The following is a 22,276-nucleotide window of genomic DNA, read 5'->3' on the forward strand; positions in this document are numbered from 1 at the left end:
AAATGATAATAGGGTCAACTCTAAAACTATCAATTTCATGAACTCCTTACAGGATATTCCACAGAAACCAAAACCAAAGGCACCCTTTAATCTCTACTCAAACCTTGAGGTAAGAAAAGTATCAGGACTAAATTCAAACCAGAGTTGGTAAGAGAGTATGGATGTAGAAATTTAGAGGCTCTGATGGCCAAGTGTAAACTAGCCTTTATTTAAGGCAATTTGGTTAGATCTTTTAATATTTGATTCAACAATACTAGTTAGAATTTATCTTAACAGAAATACTTGTACAAATATGCAAATATATGAAGATGTTTATAGCAATTTAAAAAAATAGGAACAATCTAATCAACAAAGGATCAGCTAAAAGAATTTGATAAAACAACACAGAACACTATAAAGCCACAGAAAATAAAGTGCTAATAACAGAAATCTACATTATTCTGATGAATGACAAAAGCAAACCACAGACCAATGCATATAAAAATTATTCCATTTATAAAAATGATGCAGCTGCAGTTAGGGTCAGGAAGGATATATTAATACATCCAATTGCTGGGTCTGGAGGCAGAAAACAGTATGTACTTTCAGCTTTATACTTTCTGTTCAGTTTTTCCAACAAATGAGCACCATTTGCATCCAACATATGGGTGAGAAAATTGGAGGGGGGAGGTCGGAGGATGTATTTAAAACTAGATGATATCTTAGCCATCGTCCCTAGCTCAACTTCTCCTATGATGTAAAATGATCCACAGGATAATGATGATGGATATTGAATAAAAGCATAAACACATTCCAAAACTAAACATAAATGAGTTACATAATTATTTCAAATATCCATGCATTATTTCTACTTCTTGGTTATAATTTATCAAGAACTGACTCAGAACAGTTGTGATTTTATATGACCATAATATGAAATATCAAATTAATGCACTGAATTGTACTGTGGGTAATCTTAGGAACAATGGATACCCTTTTTTCCCCCCAATTTTGAAGCCTTTTGTGTGTGTCTGAAGTGGTTATTAACAAGTCTATATAAGGTTAGGATTCCAATTAAAAGAAGTGTTTTCACTTAAAAGACTTCAGAGCTCAGTTGTATGTCATGTAGCCAGGAGTAGCACTGAATTTGGTATAAGATTTAATGACCTCATTTACAGCTTCCAAGGAATCCTTCTCAGTCACAATTTTTTGCCATGCTGTGATTGCAAACACACCAGCTTTTGTGCAGATGCTTCTAATCTCAGAACCAGTGTTACTTGGACACGGTCATGCTAACAATTCAAATCTGGTATCTTTTTCAACACTCACTGAACAAGCATGAATCTTAAAGATGTGAGTATGACCCTCTAAATCAGGTAAGCTAAATGCAATCTTCCTATCCAATCTCCCTGGCCTCATCAGTGCTGGATCCAAAGAATCAGGTCTGTCAGTTGCCATCAGCACTTTAATATTGCCTGGAGGATCAAAACCATCCAGCTAATTGATCAGTTCCAACATTGTTCTCTGCACTTCATTGTCACCTCCAGCACTATCATCAAGCCTAGCCTCTCCAACAGCATCAATTTCATCAAAGAAGGTAACACAGGCTTTTTTTGTTCTGGCCATTTCAAAGAGCTCACTGACGTTATTTCTGTACAAGTTCAGATCCAATAACTGGAATGAAGCAAGCATCAGCCCTATTAGCAACTGCTCGAGCACAGAGTGTCTTGCCTCTACTTGATGGACCAAAGAGCAGCACACCCTTGGGAGGCTCAATACCAAAGTTAACAAACCTTTTTGGATGAAGAAGTGGGGTTTCAACTACTTCTTGCAACTTCTTAATTTATTCCTTACAGCCACCAACATTACTGTATGTGACATCAGGTTTTTCGTCCATCTGCATCAGATAACTGCTGGGTCAATCTTAGGTGGCAGTGGACTAAGAATTTGATATTTGTTTCTCTCCACAACAACTCTCATCCCTTCTTCAATGTCAGTAGGTTCCACCTGACCGCTGAGGTCCACCACAAACTTGGCAAACTGCTTCACATTGATAATGTATTTTGGGTCCTCTGAATCAGCATTGATTATCTTTGTACACCTTGCAATCTGTGAAGAAGGTTTTTCACTCGGGAGTGTTTGCTCATCTGCGGCCAAATCCCAGAGTGCCGGTGGGGCCAGGCCACTGTCAGACTTTTTAATACCAGTGAGCTCATTGATTTTCTTGAGAAGCTGTTGAACATAATCCTCAACCTGCTTGATCTGCCTAGAGTAAGTGCTTTGACCAAAGTTTTCAGCAAGGCACTATTCGCCTCATTCAGAGCTCCAATGGGCTGGTCATCCTTCTCATCCTCTTTGGTTTTCTGCTGATCAGCACCGACATAATCCAGGATTTTAGGAGATCCAAGTGCCTCAGCTCCTTAGTGATTACACAGCACCTTCCTTGCTTCTAGTGGTGAATACCCTCTTGACTAGTCCAAGTATCCATTTCTTCATTTGTAAAATGGAAATAAAGACTACTGCTGAACTACAATCATCTTAAAGTTATCTTCCAGTTGTGTCAACTTCACCTTAAGTCAACTTAAAGTCAACTCACAGTTTAAGTGCCTCTCCCCTTCAAGAAATGTATACCTTTTATTTAAGATTCTAAAATAATCTAATACAAACTGTCAATAACACTAGGGTGTTCCCTTCAGGAAATGCATACATTTTATTTAAGATTCTAAAATAATCTAATACAAACTGTCATATAACACTAGGATGTTCCCTTACAATGATGTTTTTAGGGTGGAAAAAAAAAGTCCCCTTTCCTTTTAGAGAACATTTTCTCAGGAAAGCTATTAGGCTTGTATCACCGTAAAGAAAATGTTTCATTACAGAAACAAATGAATATAAAAAATTGCCTCAGGTTACCAAAAAAAAAGCAAAACACATAAAAAATATTTTCTACCATGACTAGCACTGGCCTTGGTCCTGCTTACAAGGCTAAAGCTTTATAATGCAGCACATTACAAGAATCAGGTTTTAAAGCTTTCCAGCTTGTAAAATTCAAATCTTCTATAAATGTGGTTCCCATACAAGAATAAGTAAATATAAAATAATGAACCTTTCATAAAGCTAAATTTAAAAGACTGTCTTAATGTCAGAGATTGTACCCTATCCTTTTTGGAAATTAAAATATACTTCCTTTTAATAATGAAGAAGGCAGCAGCTAACAGGTGTATGGATTTGCTTTATTTTTAAACATCCTAATCAAATAAAATAGGAAGATGACAATTTTATGTTGTTTCTGCCATCCATTTATTTATTTGTTTAAATATTACTAGTTCAGGATATACAATATTCTGGATGTCAGTAGATTTTCACATCAAAGTTTCTTCAAACTAGAAAACGCCAGGATAATTATCTAATGTGAGCTCTGCCCATGTCAAGAAAAGCCACAATTATCATTATTTAACCAATATGTTGAAATTAAGAAATGAGTGAAAAATACAAAACCATCGTTAATAACTACACTTTATTTTATAAAATGAATTATTAAGACCATTTACAGGAAACACAGGTAGTTGTGACAATGGAAGTGTTTTTCACAAAGTCAATGCATTCATTCAACTAGTTTCATGCCATTCTTTCACATTAATATGTTAATCAAGTCACTATTTATGTCACGGCACCATCTTATTTACATGCCCTGTTGAAATCCGAATGTAAGAGTAAATTCTATGGGGTTGGGGGTTTGGGGGAGACAGGGTCTCATTCTTTGCTCATGCTGGTCTCCAACTCCTTGCCTCAAGCAATCCTCCTGCCTCCCAACATGATAGGATTACAGGCATGAGCCATCCCACTTGGCAATAATTTTTTTTTTTTTTTTGGAGACAGGGTATTACTCTGTCACCCAGGCTGGAGTGCAATCACAGCTCACTGTAGTCTCAAATTCCTGGGTTCAAACAACCCTCCTGCCTTAGCCTCCCAAGTAGCTGGAACTGCAGACGCACACCACTGCGTCTGGCTAATCTTCTTATCTTTTGTAGGAACAGGGTCTTGTTATGTTGCCCAGGCTTGTCTCCAACCAGTGGGCTCAACTGATCCTCTCACCATGGCCTTCCAAAGTGCTGGAATTATAGGTGCTAGCCACTATATCCAGCCTCAGTAAGTAATTTTTTTTTTAAAAAGGGCTCATTTAGAGATTGGTTTGTATTTGCAGCACACAAATGGTGGTTCACACTTCTTGATTAAAAAGATCTCTGACTTGCCCTGAAAAGCACTGCAGGCAAAACTGCCTGAGTACAACCTCTCCTCTCTGCCAACACACAGCAGAAAAACACAGGAAATGCCCAAGTAGCAGGCCAGAGTCAAGAGTGGTCAGTCCCATCTCTAAAACACCATCATACCACCAAGACACATGGATCTCAGACAAATTCTGGACCACTGGAACTTAAGTGGGTGTGTAAATCTCAATTATCTGCGGAGCTTTTAAAGCACACACATGCCTAGATCTCACCACCCAAAACTGTGTTGCAGGCTGGGCGCGGTGGCTCACGCCTGTAATCCTAGCACTCTGGGAGGCCGAGGTGGGCGGATCGTTTGAGCTCAGGAGTTCGAGACCAGCCTGAGCAAGAGCGAGACCCCATCTCTACTAAAAATAGAAAGAAATTATATGGACAGCTAAAAATATATATAGAAAAAATTAGCCGGGTATGGTGGTGCATGCCTGTAGTCCTAGCTACTCAGGAGGCTGAGACAGGAGGATCACTTGAGCTCAGGAGTTTGAGGTTGCTGTGAGCTAGGCTGACGCCATGGCACTCACTCTAGCCTGGGCAACAGAGTGAGACTCTGTCTCAAAAAAAAAAAAAAAAAAAAAGAAATGATACAAAACTGTGTTGCAGAGGTATTTCTTATAAGCTTTACAGATGAGTCTAACAATACCTCAGGTTAAAAACCACTGTTCTAGAGATGGACAAATAAATTGAGAAGGAAAAAACATTACTAGATACCTAGCATAACAAGTGAAGAGTTTCAGTTAGACTCTTCATCATTCACACCAGCATTCCCACATTATAAATGGACTAAAGAAACCTCTTACCAAAAATGCACAACTGAATACATTCTCTATAAAGATTGTACATAAATTACTCTATTCATAAGGCCCAATCTTAAAAAGAATTTAGATACTCTACACCCATGATCATGTCAATCTTGGTGATATGATGATATGTGGAGCCAATGGTCTCTGTCATTGCAAACATCCAACTCTTCCATTTTTAAAGCATCTCTTAGAGAAAATTACAAGGTATGTTTAGACTATGATTTAAACAGCTTAGAGTTAAATGCACAAGTAAATATTTACATTGCAAACATTAAAAATGCCCTTATATAGCAGAAAATAAAAAACCCAATAGGGAGCAGATATGAAAGAAACAAGTAAATAAACTATTTTTCTAAGATCAGATATAAATCTATAACACTATAAGTTAAACAAATGAAAGCTGTTTAATTTTTTTTGTTCTATCCCCTAAAAGGTTCTAGTATTGATGAGATAGTTTTTGCTAAAGCCCCTCTCTGGCTGGGGACACTCTTGGCACATGGCCCTTGTACAAAAACTTTTTGTCCCAGAAGCCTGCAGGGACTTCAGTGCTGCTCTAGGAGTCAAGACACTTCAGGAAGCTCTGGCTCCCAGAGAGTAAGGCTCCCTGGGAACGAGAAACAGGGATAACAAAGATCTGCCAAAGTTAACTGGGACTGTCTAGACTCCCTCATGCTCAAACCTCTACAGCTAGAATTGCACTCCTCTGCTCCAAACCAGGGATTATAGAGGAGATACCTTGAGAAATGGTTTAGAAAACAAATGTTCAGGACATTTAACACACAGTTAAAGTCAAAGAACAGTTTTTTTTTTTTAATCAGGCATTAAAATATTTAAAAAGTGATTTCCCTATCCTCTTCCTCCTCCTTTATTACTTTGTTCACATGAAAGCTCACCTCGCCCTCTTGAAGAACTTCGACCTCTAGGAGCCCCCACCACTGTTCCTCCTCCTCCTCGTCCTGTCAATCGCAAGACAGCGGCACTATTTACAGACATGGAAAAGTTTCTCTGCCAAAAAAAAAAAAAGAAAAAGAGAAAGAAAAAAAGAGAAAAGAAAAGAAAGAAAAAAATGGATAAAACAGATAAAACTACATGTTGCTTCTTCCCACCTCCCACTGCATCTGTAAATTGGCATCTAATCACTACTAGCAATAGGAAACCATAACCACACAACACACGAGATGATCCAAAACTTGATTTTAGCTTGCAATTTCTAATTTTAACATTTCAGATCCACAAAATTAACAACCAATTACCTTACACTATGCTAGGTTTGATGAGAAAATATTAAACAAGCAAACAAACTAAATGCTGTATGTATCCAGGAGCAGAATTTTAACTGCAGTACTGTTTCTAAAAGCAAAATATAGAAACTAAGTTTCAACTGATAGGAGCTAATTTAAAAATTCTGGTTATATATACATGAAATTCCATATAGCTGATTAAAAGAAATGAGGAAACTCTATTTCTTAGGTTGAACCATATGAAACTGTTAATATTCAACTATTTCTGATTCACAAAAACGGCAATTTCCCATGGTCAATCTAATGTACAGGGACACAGAGCACAGATGTAGTTAGGGGCATGGACAGGCCACACTGCCTGGGACTGACTTCTGGTCCTTTACTCAACTTCTCTGGCCTCAGTTTCCTCATCTATATGACGTGGACAAGGATATTTTTATCTACCTCCTGGAACGTTGGAAGCACTCAACACATTAAATTTCGAGTGCTTAGAACAGTGTCCGACACATACTAATTAAAAGCTAAATAAGTATTTGCTATTTGCCTCCTAGACAGACACTTAGGTAAAAACAGTAAAGTGTAGAATTGTGTACACAGATAGCATACTACCATCTATGTGTATGTGTGAAGAGGGTATTTAAAGAAATATACAGATAGTTACAGACAATGCATAGAATCATGCTTCTCAAACTGAGATAAACATTCAAATGAAATGCCAAGCCAAAAGAACAACTAAATTTTTGAGCATTGATTTTATTCTAAGAAACCTTTTTTTTTCCTGGTTATATTTTATACATACATACAGGGGGAATGAGTGTGTGAGTATACTTTAAAAATAGAATACCTAAATCGGGTAACTTTAGGAAACTTAAGATATGCAGCAAGACAAGAAGCTTGCTTTAAGTTCTCAAAAGTATTTACCTCCCTTACAAGGGTGCTGAAAGAAAAAGTATATAAAACTCTAGGAAGATCCAAACAATCTTTGAAGGGGTACCTGACCAAAGGACATCAACATTTTGATGAATCTTTTGCCAGCTTTAAGCATTGTCCTACTCCAACATATTTCATAAATGACAAAAGCTACCAAATAAGTTATCAGGAAATCCTAAATGAGGCATTTTAAATGCCTTCAAAAATGGACTCGATGATCTTCTGTGGCTACAGTGAAAACTTCCAAATCCCTGCATTAAGCACCTGTGATTGCAGAATGCAGACCTTAAGGTAAATATTTCCATTATAAAAACAAAATTAAAACCTACTCCTGTAGTCATTCTAGAACTATTTTTGGGGTGTAGGTTAGTGCATACCTAATTTTATTCTTCTCTAAATTGATAACCAATTGTCACTGGTTAACTGCTGTTAAACAACAGGTCTCAAGCAGCATTTATTGAATAATTTTTGATTTTCCAAATGATCTGTGTAGCTACTTACTACATACTAATTTCCTTAAAATGTTATGAGATATTTCTGGATGATTCAGTTACTCGTTTTGTTGACTAAAAGTCTACCCTGTTTTGGTAACTAGTCATCCTCTCTTTCTGGTGCATTTAGTAGTCTCTAAGAAATATAGGAAATCACTTAAGAAAAACTAAGAAAAATTTAAAGTATGTTTAAACAGCTAGAAAATTAGAAGAATAACCACAAAAGAACAAAACTGGTATATTGTACTAATAAAAATAGCTTCTATATTTAAAATCATAAATGCAATTTAAAAATTTAGGAAACTTACCAGGCACAACTATGGCTAATGACCTTAAAATATAACAAGCTCATATAAACAATATAAATCAACAAGAAAAAAGTTAATATCCCAAAAGAAATACTGATAAAGACAAGGAAAAAATTAACAGAATTATAAATGATGAATAAACATGTGAAAAACCGTTCACTCTCTGAGCAAAGAAATGCAAACTAAAACGATGGAAGAACTTTTTTCCAAACTTGCATGGAATTGTTTCTCAATGTTGCAAGTACAGAACAATGTTTAGTGTAAACCACCACTTATATAAAAGGGGGAAACATAGATTTACTTGGAAAAATACATAAGAAACTGCTAACACTGGCTGCCTTTGGGAAAGGGGGACAGGAGCTAGGGTAAGGGATCAAAGAAGATTTTCTTTTACATGCTGTTCTGTAAATTTTTATTTTTAAACCATTTATTACTTATTCAAAAATATATAAATAAAACTAAAAAAATAAAAATACTAAACATACCAAAACAATGGTAAAATACTGCAGTTATGGCAGCAGTGAAACAAAAGAGATATCCTCATTCACACCTTCTTGAAAGTCTAGCCGTATGGAACAACTGGGGTTTAGTTGTGGACATTCAATTACATTCCATTAACCTATATGTCTACCTTTAAGCCATACTGTTTGGATTATCATAGCTCTGTAAAAAGTTTTTAAACCAGGAAACGTGAGTCCTCTAACTTTGTCCTTCTTTTTCAAAATTGTTTTGACTATTCTCGGTCCCTTGCAATTCCACATGAATTTTGGGATCAACTTGTCAAGGTCTGCCCAAAAGGCCACTGGGATTTCGATAGGGCCCGCACTGACCATAGATTGCTTTGGGGAGTACAACATCTTAACAATATCAAGTCTTCCAATCCATGAACATGAATGCCTTTCCATTTGTTTAGGTATTTTTAAATTTCTTTCAACAGTGTCTTATTGTTTTAAGTCTAAAAGTCTTATAGCTCTTTTGTTAAACTTACTCTTAAATATTTTATTCATTTTGATGCTACTGTAAATAGAATTTTCTTAATCTTCTTTTTTCATGGCTAGTGTATAGAAATACAACTGATTTTTGCACGTTGATTTTGTAACTTACAACCGTGCTGAATTTGTTAGTTCTAGTACTTTTTTTGTGGATTCTTTAGGATTTTTCTATATATAAGATCATGTCATCTGCAAATAGAGATAGTTTTACTTCTTCCCTTCCAATCTGGATGCCTTTTATTTCTTTTTGTCACCTGAAGGCTCTAGCTAGAACTTCTAATACAATGTTGGATAGCAATGGTGAACAGGCATCCTTGTCTTATTCATGATATTAGGGGAAAGCTTTCAGAATTCATCACTGAGTATGATGTATGTGAGCTGTATGTTTTTCAAAAATGCCCTCAATCCACTGATGAAGCTCCCTTCTACTCCTATCTAGTATGCTGAGTGTTTTTTCAAATCATGAAAGGGTGCTCAATTTTCTCAAATGCTTTTTCTGTATCAATTGACATGATCAGGTGGGGGATTTTTTCCTTCGTGCTACTAATATGGTATATTACACACAGATTTTTTTATGTTGAACCACCCTTGCATTCCAGGGATAAATCCCACTTGGTCATGATGTATAATCCTTAAAACAAGCTATTAGATTCAGTCTGTATTGACATATTTTGACAATTAAAGATATACAAAAAAAACAGGCTATAATAATACAGACTAAAGTTAACAAGTAATTACCTCTACATGCTAAGTTTTTAAGTGAGCTTTTTCTTTACAATTTTCTGTATTTTTGGCAATGAATATGAGTAACTTTTGTAGTAATAAAATTAGTATTTTATTGATGTTAAGGAATGTATAAGAAAATTGTAAAATCAATAAGACAATCCAGCAGAACAATGGACAAAAGACACAGGCAAATTGGAAATCAATAATGGCCCATAGGTTTATGAAAAGATTCTCAACCTCACTAGTAATTAGGGAAATGCAAATTAAAAACAACTATCACAACCATCAGGTTTTTTTTTTTCTTTTTTTTCCTAATATTTTTACTGGGCAGTATTACCATGGCACACAACCATCAGTTTGGAAAAAATTTAAAAATCAAAAGCTGGAAAGGTATAGAAATGTGATCTCTTATATACTGCTTGTGGGAGCACAAATTGTTCTAAACCACAATAGAAAGTAATTTGGTAATACCCAATAAAGTTTTAAAAAATGCAGAAAACCAAATCCCAATGATTCCACTTTTACGACACACATTGTAAGAATGAGTGCTCACTACAGCATAATTTGTAGTAACAAAAATCGAAAACAACCTAAATTAAATATCCAACAAGACTGGGAAAATTGTGGATTTTCTTAGCCAACGAACAAACTAGACCTACATGCATCACCATAGATAAATCTAAAAATCAATGTTACAAGGAAACAAAAATAAGCTACAGAATACGAACTAAGGTATACTATCTTCAATATAAAATTTATAACCCTATAAAATGAAACTATTTTATGGTACAGGATATTTAAATGTGCAAGATAAATATAAAAACATAAAGAAAAATAAACCAATTCATAGAATCTCTGAGAAGGAAGGGAGGGGTACACCCAGGCAGTTTGAACTGTATGAGAAATCTGATTTCTCAAAACAAACAAAAAAGACATACAGATATATCTTAAGTTTAACATTTGATATATTTGAATAGTAAATATACCGGTATTTGTAATGATGTTCTCAATATTTGTGTATTTGAAATATGTCATAATAAAAATATTTTTTAGAATAATAAATACCTTTTGGTCAATGAAAAAGCGTCTTCTAGGGTCATTAGCAGAATGACCCTAGAAGATATTCAGGTTCATGAATAAAGATGGAACTCGCCTGATTTAGAAGAAGCCATAACCAAAACCAAAATTATGAAAATATGGTGAAAATTACTAAAGATTAATATCACAACTTTCTTAGATCTTAATGCAATTCTAACAGAGAGTTATTTGTGGCTTCCCCACACAAACCATTGAAAAAATATAGAGAAAATAGCCAGAGTTGGCATAAAAAAGTAATGATGAGTATGTTCTGGAATTAGACATAGGTAATGGTTGTAGAACTCAGTTAATATACTACAAACCACTGAACTGTACACTTTAAAAAGAGTGAATTTCATGGGTGAATTATGTCTCAGTAAAGCTCGGGTTTTTTATAGGTTTGTTTTTATTAAGAGATGGCCTCACTCTGTCACCCAGGCTAGAGTGCAGTGGTGCAAACCTCCAACTGCCGGGCTCAAGCAATCCTCCTGCCTCAGCCTCCCGAGTTTCTAGGACTACAGGCATGTGCCACCATGTTTGGCTAATCAATAAAGCTGTTTAAAAACAAAAAAAAAAAGTTATGGTGATTCTCCACGTAATGTGACATTCCAGCATTCCAACAAAACTCTTATTTCTGCATTTTATTTTACTACAATCATGTAAGTTCCTTGAAATCAGAAACTCTTTTATGTTTGCACAAGATGTAGTACACTATAAATAGGGACAACACAAAATTTGCTACTTTCCAGACCAGAAGTTTACTTTCTCACAACATCATGCACAAAAAAGCTGGTGACAGAGAGCTTTAAGTACATTTTCAGCTGAAGACCTACATTTTCCTTTAGTGGTAAAATCAGTTGGTTAGAGTTCAGGTTGGCAATTATTTCTAAAAAACATTTTTCTACAAAGATGATCTTCCCCCTTACTACCCCAAAAAATAACTCTTCCTCTCTACTCCATCATATTTTAAAGAATGTTTCCCATTGTCCTTAAACATCTCCTTATCTCTACATAATACTCAACTGTTTCAGATACTAAAGCAAAATCTAGTCCATGAAAAGGCATTTGTATGCCAAGAAATAGTAAGAAAGAAGCAGATCTATGAGTACGTAGGATAATCCTTAGGGCCTAAGTAACAGCTTCCTATTTTCATGCTTTAGTGGGAAGCAACAAGGGTTTGCTAGGTTCAGAGCTAGGCACAAACCTGTTCTTCTTCTGTAAAGGGTACAAGGGCCAATGGCGGCAGGGGCTCCTCCTGGAGGATAGGCAGAAATTCTTTATCCAGGAGGTCTGACGGTATCTGTAGGACCAAACACATGACTATGAGATTAATGCTGTTCTTCCAATTACAAGAAGATAAAACCAAGAAAAAACACTCTTCTGCTGTTTACTGCTGATTGTTATAAATACAATTAAAGCTTACTCAGCTATAATTGACCACAGTAGTACTTATCTATTTTGAGAGACTCAAATATTAAAAACCCTAGTCACCTTTCCTGTCCTCTTACAAAAATCATTGCTTTTGGATTTGGCACTAACTCTGGTATTTCAGAGCACAGAGTAGAGGAGTAAAAATCTCCACATTTAACACAAGCAGAAGATGGTAAGGAGAGTTTTTAAAAACAACTGTATTTGTCCTTAGCGACCAGCTTTAAATTTGATACTCTTAATTAAAAAATTAAAAAAAAAAAAAAATATATTGGCCGGGCGCGGTGGCTCACGCCTGTAATCCTAGCACTCTGGGAGGCCGAGGCGGGTGGATCGCTCGAGGTCAGGAGTTCGAGACCAGCCTGAGCAAGAGTGAGACCCCGTCTCTACTAAAAATAGAAAGACATTATATGGACAACTAAAATATATATATACAAAAAAATTAGCCGGGCATGGTGGCGCATGCCTGTAGTCCCAGCTACTCGGGAGGCTGAGGCAGTAGGATTGCTTAAGCCCAGGAGTTTGAGGTTGCTGTGAGCTAGACTGACGCCACGGCACTCACTCTAGCCCGGGCAACAGAGTGAGACTCTGTCTCAAAAAAAAAAAAAAATTAAAAATATATTGAAAAACTACAAAATATTATTTCTCACTAGTCAGATAATAAAAGTCTACTTTATACTGTCTCTGTTTTGATCACTTTTAAGTGACACAAACATGGTGTTATATTTTATGATTCTCTCTCCGCTAAAAATTTTATATTTAACTCAAAAAGGGAAAGAACAAGAGAAGGTGCTCCTCCTCTCACTCCTTACTTCTAACTGGAAAGTATGAGAAGAGGTACAATAAACAGAAGGGAGAAATTCTTCATTTCCCAGCCATCAAACTGGACAGAAATAGACATGAAATGGTGGTGAAGAAGAAATTAGCCTGAGAAGACAGTAAGTGCTAACTAGGTTTTCCTGTTTCCATGAAGCTGCCTACTCCTATAACAAAAGTTTAGATCTTCTATAAAAATAGAGTGTTCTTTAAAAGAGATCCTCTGTTAACTACTGAAGGTTTCAAACCAGGAAAATGGTAAGGTGGAGAAAAAAGACATGGGTCAATATATTAGTGGAATAATATTATTTTTCATATATCATTACGTGGCTGTACATACCCCAGAGTCTCATTCATAATTTTAAACTCTTTTCCTACTTTCTTACCTTGTTGTCTTTAAGGAAAAGCGCTAACATTTCTTCTCTGCCGTAACGATAATCTGCTAATTTATACTTTGGCAATGCTGGAGAAAGAGGCGGGGAAGTAATACTACCACCGCTGGACAAAGCTCGGAGCCTAGAATAAGGAAAGACAGAGAATATAAAATGAAGTGCCAAATATTCTGGCACTATGGACATTTTATTTTATATTATATACTGTAAAAAAATTTCATTTTACTTCTTTAGAAAAGCAGAAAGAAATCCCATTATCTCAAGGTATCAAAGACATTAGGTTTAATACATTTTGTCATAGCACACTAAGAAAGCAGTTCATTGGGCAATAACATGTGGCAATTCCTTACTTAAAAGGTATCATGGTATGTCCCTGAGAAGTTTGGGGGATGGGGTGAGGGGATACATTTTTCCCAATTATAAAAGTCACATATGATTAAAACAAAAGTGAGATACCACCTTACGCCCATTAGAATCATGAAAATTAGTCAATCTGATAATACCAGGTATTGGTAAGCATGTAAAACAAAGGAAACTCTCAGTGTTTGTGACACTATATTAATATATTGGAACAACCACTTCAAACAATGATTTGATAACAGCTAATTATTTCATATCTATTTGGCAATTTGGAAAAGGTAAAATATTTAATAAAGTATGGTATCCAAAAGAAAACAGCTTATAGTAAAGATAACTTTTTTTATAGTAAAGATATAACTTTATTTTATATCTATAAAATGTATAGACCTACAAATAAGTTTATACTGTTTCAAGGCACATACAGAATGCAGCAAAAGCTAGAAACAAACAGGGAATTGATAAGGTTACATGTTTAAAGATAAGTCAAGTACAAAGAAAGGCAGCTTTATGGGAGGCTAAGGTGGGAGGATTGCTTGAGCTCAGGAGTTTGAGACCAGTCTGAGCAAGAGCAAGACCCTGTCTCTACTAGAATTATAAAAAATTAGCCAGGCGTGGTGGCGCTTGTCTGTAGTTCCAGCCACTCAGGAGGCTGAGGCAGGAGGATCCCTTGATCCCAGGAGTTACAGTGAGCTATGACTGCACCACTGCACTCCAGCCTGAACAACAAAGCAAGACTCTGTCTCATAAAAAAAAAAAAAAAAAAAAAAAGACAATGAAGAAGAAGATGATGACAATGAAGAAGAAATATAAAAGGGCAAACTAACTCATGAGATCAGTTTTGGAAAGTGTGGAGTATGAGATGCTTATAAGACAACTAAGTGGAAAATCAAACAGGCACCTAAATATCCTGTGCTCCCATTATAATCCCTTTACAGCATTATGACATTATAGTGAGATTATTTAGTGTCAGATTCCAACTAAATTCAAAAATAGATGCCAGGTCTTTTTATCCTCATTGCCTTAAGCACCTAATACAAGACAGAACATGGCAGGTACTTGGTAAATGCTTTCTGAACAAATGTTAATATTCTCTTCTAAATACACTCCTGGCTAACATCTAGTTTACTATCCTTTCAGTTCCCATAGACATCTTTTACCCTTTTGGAAAACTGGGAATATTAACCCATTCCATCCTCCAGAACTTCTCTCATTTTTTCCCATAATTCCATAAAGATTTTTGGATAGTAAATTAGCAGTCTCAGGTTTGCATTGCCTTCTTATCCCCATAAGACCTGAATGCCTTCATTCAACAAACATTTATTAAGTGCCAATGTCCAGCGTGCACTAGCCTAAACAATGGGCTTACCCAAAAAATACAGTGCCTTTCTTCACAGAATTAGTTCTTTCCTGAGTAAGGCAAATATGTATCAATATATAAAGAGATACACCACAAAGTCATAACTATTGTATAAACAAAGCACTCTGGGGAAAACAGAAGTATCTCCCTCTTTTTTGCAAGCAAAAACCTGGGAAAACTTCCTTAAGATCATGGAGATGCAATAGAGGAAAACCCAAAGGAGCTTCCTTGGCTCCTTTCCCATAAAGCCAGCTAACTGGCTACAATTATTCTCCCTACAATGAAGTCCTTATCTAGACTTATCTAAGATTTTTTTGATCCTCAAATATTTTTAAATCGACAAATAAAACGAGTATAGTTTTTGAAATGTCTTATTCTTAGAAGTAATTTAACAAAAAACAAAAAAAGATTAAAATGTCTTGAAGTATACATTTGCAAAGTAAAAAGAATAGTAGAATACAAACCAAACATTAGCAAAGGTTCTTTGGGCTGTAGAATTAAGCGTAACTTAGATCTTTTTTATTTTCCTTTTGTACCATTGTTACCTCCAGATTTTCTGGAATGAGCGTGTTTATTTTGTTATTGGGACTAACCACAAAAAACTTGTAAAAGACATGAATCTAAGGGATTTAGCATGAAAAAACTTTTTATCAAGATAGCACTTATTGTTTCGTTAAGGGTGAAGTAAACACACAGAAGATGAGAATTAAATTCATAAAATCCTGCTGGTGGTTCCATCTGTCCATGTATCAACCAAAGCATTAAAAATAAAACTTTTGATTTAATAATTCCACTTCCAAGAAATTAATCCAAAGAAAATGATCAGTGATAGAAATAAAACTATTTAGGCCAGGTGAGGTGGCTCACGCCTGTAATCCTAGCATTCTGGGAAACTGAGGCAGGAGGATGGCTTCAGCTCAGGAGTTCGAGACCAGCCTAACCAAGAGCAAGACCTCATCTCTACTAAAAATAGAAAGGAAAAAAAAAGGGGCCAAGCTCAGTGGCTCACATCGTGGAAAGCCAAGGCAGGAGGTCTGCTTGAGCTCAGGAGTTTGAGACCAACCTGAGCAGGCTGGGCGCGATGGCTCATGCCTGTAATCCTAGCACTCTGGGAGGCCAAGGCAAGAGAACAGCTTGAGCCCAGTAGTTTGAGGTTGCTGTGAGCTGGGCTGATGCCACGGCACTCTAGCCCGGGCAACAGAGTGAGACTCTGTCTCAAAAAAAAAAAAAGAGAGAGAGAGAGAGAGCGCGCGCACAGCCTAAGCAAAAGCGAGACCCTGTCTCTACTAAAAACAGAAAAACTAGCCGGGTGTCATGGTGCACACCTATAGTTTCAGCTACTAGGGAGACTGAGGCAGGAGGATCGCTTAAGCCTAAGAGTTTGAGGTTGCAGTGACCTACAATGACACCACTACAGTCTATCCCGGGGCAACAGAGTGAGACTCTGTCTCCAAAAAAAAAAAGAATAAAGAAAATAAGTACATAAAATATTTGGCATGTTACATTTTGATATAGACCATGAAGGAAAATTAAGCAAAGAAGAGAGGTAGGGAGTAAGGAGTAGGGGGATCAGGAAAGGTTTTTATATTGGTACTCTGAAGTTTTGTTTGATAGTGTTTTGTTTGTTCGGCCCAATGTTTTATCCAAAATTTGAATTAAGGTAACTTTGGCAGAGGGCTACCTATATTATTAATTATAGAACAGCTTTTAAAAATCTATATTAGATTTTTATAAGAAATAACTGCGGGGCTTAATTCACACTTTGCACTTCACTTTACAAAAGGGTTAGCGGCAAGTAAATAGAATTCTTCGCCCACTTAGGAGACTGGAAGATGATTAATTAACCTAAAAATAATTTACTTCTACATTAACTGTATCACACCCTTTTTAATTGCTTTGGTGATTTTGTAATACACTTCTCTATTCTAAATATAAAAATAGTCTAAGACCTACTGATTCCACAGACCTTAAAAAGTTTAAGCTTATAGCCCTTCATGGTCTGTCCATAACACAAATTTCAAGCACTCCCATCTCTACACCTGCTGCCAGATACAAATAAATCTCTTCATTATATGTGTCTCTTATTGAACATTATGTTTTATATTATTCATTACAAAAATGATGACCTTAGTAAACAGAATGTCACTAAGTGTTTGGTTTACAGTTACACACTGATTCAATGTTATCACTCTAAATCTTGATTCTCAAGAATTCTGCATACAACTCCCTACCTCAAGTTTCACAATGAAGGTAATGCTACATGCAGAAAAACATGGCAGCAGTCTCATTCAAACTGCAACTTTATGATTCAGGATTACCTGGGTTGCTTAATGGCCTCACATACTCCCTTTGCCAGAAGGAATTCTGATAGATAGTATAAATAAGGCAGTGTGCCTATTTAGACCTCCATTCCTCAGTTTATCAGCATTTGAGATGACTAAGGGAAATCTCCTAAGCTCTAATGCCTACAGGGTAATAGAGCTAACAATTAGGTAAAGACTGCCTAAGGATGGGAATGGTGACTACCCTCTGCTAAAGCTACCTCAATTCAAATTTTGTATGAAACACTGGGCTGATCAAAAAAAAAACATCATCAAACAAAACTCCGGAGTATCAATATAAAGAAGGGTGTGTAAGACGCCACTGACAGACTGAGTCAATGACACACTGAGATGACTTTGTTTGGGAATTCACGGTGTAGAGCTGGGGCCAGCAAACCTTTTCTGTAAAGGGCCAGAGAGTAAATATTTAGGCTCTGGAAACCAGACAGCCTCTGATGTAACCTGCCATTATAACAAGCAAGCAGTCAGATAATAAGAAAATAAATGTGTGTGGCTGTCTTTCAATAAAACTTTACTTACAAAAACTTTACAATCCCACATGCCATAGTTTGTCAATCCATGCATGATGGATGTAAAGCATCAAGCTAAATGTGTATTGACTCTAGAATGTCACCAGTTTTTTTTTCCCTTATGTTACTGCCAAATTCCTGGTTATTTCTTTTTGTTACTTATTAACAAAAGGATGCTGAAAAAAAAAATTAGCTGATGATTTTAATCATGTTTCTACAAAGAAAGAGATATAAGTGCATGTAAATACAAAAAAGAAGCGGTTACAAACTCTAGATAGACGCAGAAGAGCTGTACACAAAGTATTTACAAAGTGGGTTTACAAAGTGAGCTATATAAATTTAAATCCACCTAGTAAAAGAAGTTAATAAGATATGAATAATGATTTAAGTACAAGAATGTTAATTAAAAATATTTTTATAATAATGAAAAACTGAGGGCCAGGTGTGGTGGCTCGTGCCTGTAATCCTAGCACTCTCAGAGGCCGAGGAGGGAGGATCGCTTGAACTCAGGGAGCTCAGGAGTTCAAGACCAGCCTGAGCAAGAGCGAGACCCCGTCTCTACTAAAAACAAAAAAATCAGCCAGGCGTGGTGGCATGCACCTATAGTCCCAGCTACTGGGGAGCCTGAGGCAGGAGGATTGCTTGAGCCCAGGAGTTTGAGGTTGCTGTGAGCTAGGTTGATGCCACAGCATTTTACCTAGGGCAACAGAGTGAGACTCTGTCTCCAAAAGAAAAACAGAAAAACTGAGAACCTCTATACGCTACATCTAGAAGATTAGTTAAATAAATGATGGTAAATCCATACAATGCAACCATTTAATAGAACAGAAAATATTTATTAATAAAAAAGTAGTTTTTGATTTCATTATTTTTTAAAAGCAGGTTACAAAATTGAATGTACAGCATGATCCAATTTTTCAGAAAATAAACAGAAATATACACAAATAAGCATACATAAAACCACCTGGAAAGATACACCAAAACATTTACAGTGGTTACCATGGATGGTGAAATTATGGTGATTATATCTTCTTCTAGCTTACTTGTACTTTCTTATTTTTCTAGAAACATATACTGATTTCATAATTTTAAAAATCTTCCTTTTTTTTTTTTGGATACAAGATCTCACTCTGTTGCCTAGGCTAGAGTGCAGTGGCATCATCATAGTTCATACAAGCTCAAACTCCTGGCCTCAAGCAATCCTCCCGCCTCAGCCTCCACGTAGCTCGGACTATACAGGTGTACGCCACCACATCTGGCTGATTTTTTTAATTTTTTATAGGATACGGTCTAGCTATGTTGCTCAGACTGATCTCAAACTGCTAGCTTTAAGCCTTCTGTCTCAGCCTCCCAAAGTGCTGGGATTATACTCGTGAGCCACTGTGACCAGCTAAAAAATCATTTTTAAAATCTAAAATAATAACTAAAACAAATACAGCATTATTTAAGTCAGCATTCTTGAAATAAAGTCTCAGAGTATAGGCATTATACCAGTTCTTAGAACTTCAAATACTGGTTTCTCCCCAGTCTCCAAACGCTAGTTATAAAGGTTAAGAAAATTCAGTAATTACATACAAAAAGAAATGTTTATAATATGGTAAGTTAGTAAGAATCTTTGAATAGGAAGTTACATTACAGGAAGTCTTCATCATCTTTCAGACCACCTCCCAAACAATCAAAATGTCTGAGACAAGAATCCAACCTATCTACTTAGATACTGCCTCTGACATTACCAAAGTTTCAATGGAAAAAGTAATTATTATTATTAATGCCAACAAAGAGAGGATCATCAATCACCAACTTTGGGGAAAAGGAAGAAAGGGAGGGAGTCACACTACAATGTGATGGATCCCAAAATTCCACAAGAATTCTATATTCAGGGTGCAAACACATCTGTAGGAGACTCAAAGGTCAATTAATTGTTATTATAGCCAATGCTAACTCAATCTTAGATGGACTACCACTAGCAGCCAGTATAATTCTGGACCACCTGCCTGGCCCATCAATAAAATAAAATTCAAATATTTCAATAAAAATTATTTTTCAAATGAATCTATGAATACGAATTACAAAACAACACAGCAGAAAATATACAGACATAAAAATGTTACAATTATACTTACAGAAAATTGTATATGCACCCAGACAAGGGCTCAAACAAAAAGTAAATTTTCAAGGGTAGTGGACTGTGGGGAGTTTTAATTCCAGTATCCTTACATAATCAGAAAAAAATTTTAATAAAGTACAGAATGCAGTCATTTGCCAAATGTAATTTACTCCTGGGCTAGGACATTGTTTTCAGCTAGGCACATCAAGAAAAAAGTCTCAAAACATGCACATTTACAAATCACCCAGGATCTGTGAAATATCTTACTGTATTAGTCATCCAATACTGAAAAGGATGAGATTTTTAAAACTCACCATTCAGGCCCAAAGTTCAGTGTCTGCGTTTCCGCTGCCATTCTTTTCCGTATTTTTATAATAGGTTTTTATACGTGGAGAAACCTGTGAAAGAGGAAAATATCTCCATACAATTAGTCAAGATTAAATGCTGAATTCCAGTTCAGGAAGCATAGCTACTGACTGGGGGTTTTTTTGTTGTTGTTGTTGTTGTTGTTTTGAGACAGAGTCTCACTCTGTTGCCCAGGCTAGAGTGCCATGGCATCAGCCTAGCTCACAACAACCTCAAACTCCTGGGCTCAAGTGATCCTCCTGCCTCAGCCTCCCAAGTAGCTGGGACTACAGGCATGCACCACCATGCCCGGCTAATTTTTTCTATATATTTTTAGTTGTTCAGCTAACTACTTTCTATTTTTTTAGTAGAGACAAGGTCTCGCTCTTGCTCAGGCTGGTCTCGAACTCCTGAGCTCAAATGATCCGCCCGCCTCGGCCTCCCAGAGTGCTAGGATGACAGGCGTGAGCCACCGTGCCCGGCCTACTGACTGTGTTTTACTCATGCTCCTCTCAACTGGAGTCACAAGAATGAGATTGCTGAATTCCTATTTATAACAATACTACAACAGGCAAAGTGAAGTGAATAAATCAACCCTAACATTCCAACTCCCCATATTTTTATGTTTACCTGGGGAAAGGAGGCACAGCATAAGGTAAAGCTGGCAAGACAGGTGAGAGCAAACAATGCAGGGCACCGAGGACCAAATTAAGGATATTCTCCTTTGGCCCTGGAGCAATGAGGAGTGAATGAAAGGCAATATATTTACAGTTTAGTTTCTACTACTCTTACATGGCTCCCCCACCACTTTGAAATAAGGTCTCCCCTTACCTATCTTACAGCTTCTGCCACAAGTCTCCCCACTTTTGCTAACACTACACACCTGGATTGTCAAGCCAAAATGATGAGCTAATAAATTTAATAAGTGAAATTTCAAAAGCAATTTAAGATATGATCAGCCACAAAAAACAATGGAGATACAGCACCTCTTGTATCATACTGGATAGAGCTAGAGCCCATTCTACTAAGTGAAGTATCACAAAATGAAAAAATAAGCTCTACATGTACTCAACATCAAATTGGTATTAACTGAGCAACACTTACGTGCACATATAGTAACTTTCTTTGGGTGTCGGGCACGTAGGAGGGGGGAGGAGGGCATAGGTATACTCACACCTAATGGGTGCAGGGCACACCATTTGGGGGATAGACACGCTTATAGCTCTGATTCGGGCAGGGCAAAGGCAATATATGCAACCTAAACATTTGTTCCCCTGTAATATTCAGAAATTTAAAAAAAAAAAAAACATATGAGTGCTTAGAAAATAGAACGGACATGGTGGCTCCTGCCTGTAATCGTAGCACTTTCAGAGGCTGAGGTGGGAGGATTGCTTGAGGCCTGGAGTTCAAGACCAGACCGAACAACAAGGCGAGATCTCATCTCTACAAAAATTTAAAAAATTAGCCAGGGTGTGGTGGCCTGCGCCTGTAGTCCCAGCTACTCAGAAGGCTGAGGCAGGAGGATCGCTTGAGCCCAGGAGTTTGAGGGTGCAATGAGCTATGATGATGTTATTGCACCCTAGCCTAGGTGACAGAGCAAGAAGACCCTGTCTCAAAAACAAAAAGGAAGATCAAAAAATCCCAAAACAACAAATGCTGGCATGGATACAAAGAAATAGGAACACATACACTGCTGGTGGGACTGCAAACTAGTACACATCTGTGGAAACTAGTATGGAGATATCTCAAAGAACGAAAAGTAGACCTACCACTTGATCCAGCAATCCCAC

The 22,276-nt window shown here is 36.7% G+C and overlaps 1 protein-coding gene and 1 pseudogene across 1 annotated transcript in view; both read right to left on the reverse strand.

Moving 5' to 3' along the window:
- Positions 1 to 22,276, reverse strand: part of GIGYF2 (GRB10 interacting GYF protein 2) — a 125,536-nt gene that overhangs the window by 80,836 nt on the left and 22,424 nt on the right. The window contains exons 3-6 of the mRNA XM_069469308.1: positions 20,456 to 20,539; positions 13,461 to 13,590; positions 12,035 to 12,130; positions 5,959 to 6,070 (exon numbers count right to left, since the gene is read on the reverse strand). Coding sequence (XP_069325409.1) covers positions 5,959 to 6,070; positions 12,035 to 12,130; positions 13,461 to 13,590; positions 20,456 to 20,496 — 379 coding nt within the window. The 5' untranslated portion in view covers positions 20,497 to 20,539. The remainder of the gene's footprint in view (positions 1 to 5,958; positions 6,071 to 12,034; positions 12,131 to 13,460; positions 13,591 to 20,455; positions 20,540 to 22,276) is intronic.
- Positions 1,090 to 5,216, reverse strand: LOC138380723 (26S proteasome regulatory subunit 7 pseudogene; annotated as a pseudogene).

The sequence above is a fragment of the Eulemur rufifrons genome, chromosome 1 (assembly GCF_041146395.1).
Source record: "Eulemur rufifrons isolate Redbay chromosome 1, OSU_ERuf_1, whole genome shotgun sequence".
Classification (NCBI taxonomy): Eukaryota; Metazoa; Chordata; class Mammalia; order Primates; family Lemuridae; genus Eulemur; species Eulemur rufifrons.